This window comes from Arachis hypogaea, chromosome 11 (genome assembly GCF_003086295.3).
Source record: "Arachis hypogaea cultivar Tifrunner chromosome 11, arahy.Tifrunner.gnm2.J5K5, whole genome shotgun sequence".
Classification (NCBI taxonomy): Eukaryota; Viridiplantae; Streptophyta; class Magnoliopsida; order Fabales; family Fabaceae; genus Arachis; species Arachis hypogaea.
Genome location: NC_092046.1, coordinates 46,430,461 through 46,434,625, shown reverse-complemented (window position 1 = coordinate 46,434,625; position 4,165 = coordinate 46,430,461). Strand labels below are relative to the sequence as shown.

The 4,165-nt window shown below is 39.2% G+C and overlaps 1 protein-coding gene across 1 annotated transcript; it reads left to right on the top strand.

The window, feature by feature from the left end:
- Positions 1-1,968: 1,968 nt before the first annotated feature.
- Positions 1,969-3,651, top strand: LOC112721324 (protein FAR1-RELATED SEQUENCE 5-like). Its single transcript, XM_025772394.1, has one exon. The coding sequence runs from the start codon at positions 1,969-1,971 to the stop codon at positions 3,649-3,651; it is 1,683 nt and encodes a 560-aa protein (XP_025628179.1).
- Positions 3,652-4,165: the final 514 nt, after the last annotated feature.

Below are 4,165 nucleotides of genomic sequence, written 5' to 3'. Positions count from 1 at the left end.
ACAGCACCCCGAGCTATGTCACCCCGTTGCCCCCAGTTTGTTGCGCGTGGCCGCTGCGAGTGATGTAGCCGGGGCCGGTCGTCATCGCTGATATCTTCGTCACGGTATCGAACTGAGACGCCACCTCCGATATGCGTCTTCCCTGTGGTGTTCGTCTCTAGCAGAAGCGGCAGCAAGTCCCGGTGGGCCGTTGTTGGGGTCTTATTGTTGCCTCGAGCGTCGCGGTCAGCTTTGTCCTCGCCGTTAACTTCCAACGCGCAATCCGATCTGGTGAGTTTTAAGAAATTTTCGTGTTCTTTCTGTTTGAATTTGGTTGATGTCATTCATCACTGCACTCCGATATTTTTGTTGAAATTTGAATGGGTTAGTGAAATTAGTTAGGTTAAATTAGTTTGATACAGAAGTGATTTAGTATTGATTAAAAGTTGAGTTTATTGTCGTGTTGCTGAATAATCAGTTATTTAATGTTATATGCTGTGAAACACCATGACTGAAGATTGAATCTATCGTTGTGTTGCTGAAATAGTGAGTAAGCTAATTTCTTATTTATGTAAATATGTAAATCATGTTTCTTTGCTGAAAATGATTAGAGTTGAATTTGGCTGATTAGGATGGCAAAATTTTTATGCTGTTCATAAGTGAAGATTGAATCCATTGTTGATTGCTAAAATAGACACTAAGCTAAAATAATCAGCAAGTCTAATCTTTTGGGAGAAAAGTCAGGGTTGGATGCACATTTTAGGGGCTTCTTTGGCTTAGTGTTTCGAGCATGAAATAAAGTCTAATATCATTTATTTATTTTTATGGAATTCTTTTAACTTTATGTTTATATGAATTTTTTACCTATTATTCATTTTTGTATGGAAATATTTTTTTCCTTATTTTTATAATTCTATTAATTATATCAGAGTACTAAAGAGTACGAAGAGTATAATAAAAAAGAGTATTAATATTTATTTAACTACCTAAAATAAGATTAGAAAAAAATATAAAAAATTCATTTAAATTTATGTCCTTTTCAATATATTTTATCGAAATGTTATTTTGAATAATATGATACGAACAACACTTAGTTCACTATAATCTATTTTAGGATAAAAATTGTCAAACATAAACCACGTCATTACCAAGTCACCTTTGATGAAAATCAATTTTATAAAATAAATTTTATAGCAACTCCCATTTCTAAATTTTAATCCAAACACACCCAGAAGTATATAATTCCATTGTATCATTGTATTTGGCCTATGCCTAAAGTTTTTTATTTACGTATGATAAAAATGAATGTGATTGAATGTCAATAAAGTTAGAAGAGAAAATTTTTTAAAAGTTAATTGAGATAATATTATATACCCCTTATTTTTGTTAATTTGGTTTTGTTCTATTTATGTTTGCATTACTAAATTTTTTCGAGTCCTTCAACTAATGTTGAATGTGAACATTTGAAGTCATGACAAGTAGGTTTTGTTGCAAATTTTTATGTCATTTAAGGATGTAAGAATTTCGAATTGCGGGTAGATTTTTGGCAAATAATTTAATGGCTGATTTTATTTCAGTATGTGACGTCTGTACAGGGGAGTATGGGGTTTATTCTTAGCAATTATTAGTGTCTATTATTTGGCAAGTGTTTAAGTTTTCTACAGCAGTGGGTTTGTGTCTGAATTTGTTTGGGTATAGAATGTTATTAGAGAAGGTATTAACATGATAGAAATTTTAGAAAGGGCTAATTTGAAGTAGAGAACTTGTTCTTCTCCTAACATTTCGGTGTACTCTAATTGAAAAAGTTTAAGCATGCTACCTAAGTAGGGATGATGGACATTAGAATAGTTTTGTTTCGAAATAGCATTTAGGTGGTTGTTGGTGGTTTCGTTTATTGTCTAATGGGAATATGACTTAAGTGAGATGGGTTGATAGTGTTTTTGTGGTTTTGTTCTGTCTTGGAATCTGTAGTTGGGGACCACTAACAACATGTGTGAGAACGAAGATGCTTGTCAAGAGAATGCCTATACTAGAAATGGATCAAAGAATGTGGATCAGGATACGACTCACAATACTACCGAGAGTGAGTTTTTCTACCGAGACATGGGAGAATTTGGTGACGTTGAAGGGATACATGTGGAAGACATAATGAAGAAGGTATTTAGGACTGATGAGGACGCGTATGAGTTCTATAAGAATTTTGGAAAATATCACGGCTTTGGAGTTAGGAAGGGGCATTCCTGGAAGGATGAGGATGGTATTGTCACCGGGCGGAGGTTCTTCTGCAATAGGCAAGGTTTGAGAGATGCAAAGCACTATAATCGGTTAGATAGGATGAGGGTTCACAAACCAGAAACGAGGACTAATTGCGAGGCGAAGTTCTCCATATACCTTGACAAGAGTGCTTCTCTGTGGCGAGTAAGGAAAATTGAAAATAAGCACAATCATGACTTGACCCCTAGTTGCATGGTGCATTTGATTGTGAAGTATCGGTCACTCACGGATGCTGCCAAAGCTCAGATAGATGGGTTGAACGAGTGTGGAATTTCGACAGCAAAGACTGTACGATATATGGCCGGGATGGCTGGAGGATACTCGTTGGCTGGCTTCTTGAAGAAGGATGCCTATAATCACATTGCTAAAAGAAGGTGTGTAACGATTGCGGAGGGCGATGCAGAAGCTGCGCTTGCATATTTAGAAGGTAAGATAGAATCGGATCCGATGGCCATGGCACGGTACAGTTTGACCGATGAGGGAATGCTAGGTAATATGTTTTGGGCCGATAGGGGCAGCCGAGTTGATTACCAGTACTTCGGGGATGTCCTTGCGTTCGATGCGACATACAAAAAGAACAAGTATAGGCGGCCATTGGTAATCTTCTTAGGGGCCAACAACCACAAGCAGACCACTATTTTCGGTTTTGGTTTAGTAATGGATGAGACATTTGATTCGTATAAGTGGATATTGCAGAATATGTTGGAGGTGATGTGCATGAAGGAGCCATCAGTGGTTGTTACAGATGGGGATGAGGCGATGCGTAAAGCCATAGCTTTAGTATTTCCGAAGGCCACCCACCGCTTATGTGCATGGCATTTTCAGAAAAATATCACGGCCAACGTGAAGGAGCCATCACTCCGATCACGATTTAACCGATCGTTATATGTGGACATCGAGATTCGTGAATTCTTGACTGAGTGGGATCTAGCGGTTGAAGAGTTCAAACTTCAAGATAGCCTATGGGCGAGGCAGGTGTTTGGTAAGAAGGAAATGTGGGTGAATGTGTATCTGAAGAATAAATTTTGCGCCGGGTTTAGGACCACATCTCAATGCAAAGGTATAAACGCTGTGGTCAAAAATTTCCTTCAATTGAAGCATACTATTCTTGAGCTTGTGCAGAACCTGGAGCTAATGGTACGTGATTATCAGAATAACGAGCTTCTAGCCCAGTTCAGAACCATTGACACTTTCCCAGTAATGACGACCAGCCTCGACGCAATAGAGCGGTTCGCTGCGCTGACATATACGAAAGAAGTATTTGCAGACGTGAAACGAGAGATTGAACGAGTTGCAGTTGTTAATCTGGTTCGGGTAAGAAGATCTCTAAACACAAGGGTATACTCATTGGAAGAGTACGGATCTCTTGAGAGAGTTATTCTAGTACTGTTTGATTGAAATATGGGAAGGCTCAAGTGTTGGTGTGAGGGTTGGATGAAATACGGATACCCATGTCGCCATCTCTTTTTTGTCATGAAGCATGAGCATCTGCGACAAATCCCGGAGCAGCTGATTATGAAACGATGGACGAGGAATGCCAAAGTATTGGAGGAATATGTGGAGAAGACAAATGATGGAGGCGACCATTCGTTCTTGCTTCGACATGGTGTATTGCAGACCACCTGCCACTGGCTTTTCTTCCTAGGTGCGCAACACTTTCATTTGTTCGGGAAGGCCATGAAGGGAATTCGGGAGCTATGTAGGGATCTTGAACGTGAATGTGGACATGTTGAAGAAGTCAATCACACAAAAGGTAATCGAAAATTTATTCGTGACCCTGTGCGGGTTAGGACAAAAGGGGCGCCTAAGGTGTCTAAAGGCAAAAGCAATGGACGCAAGAGAAAATGCACAAAGTGTAAGAATACTGGTCATACCAAACGAAAATGCCTGGATGCTTACCGGGTACGGCTAG

Excerpts from the sequence above, each read along its gene's own strand:
- LOC112721324 (XM_025772394.1), top strand. The coding sequence starts at position 1,969 with ATGTGTGAGAACGAAGATGCTTGTCAAGAGAATGCCTATACTAGAAAT.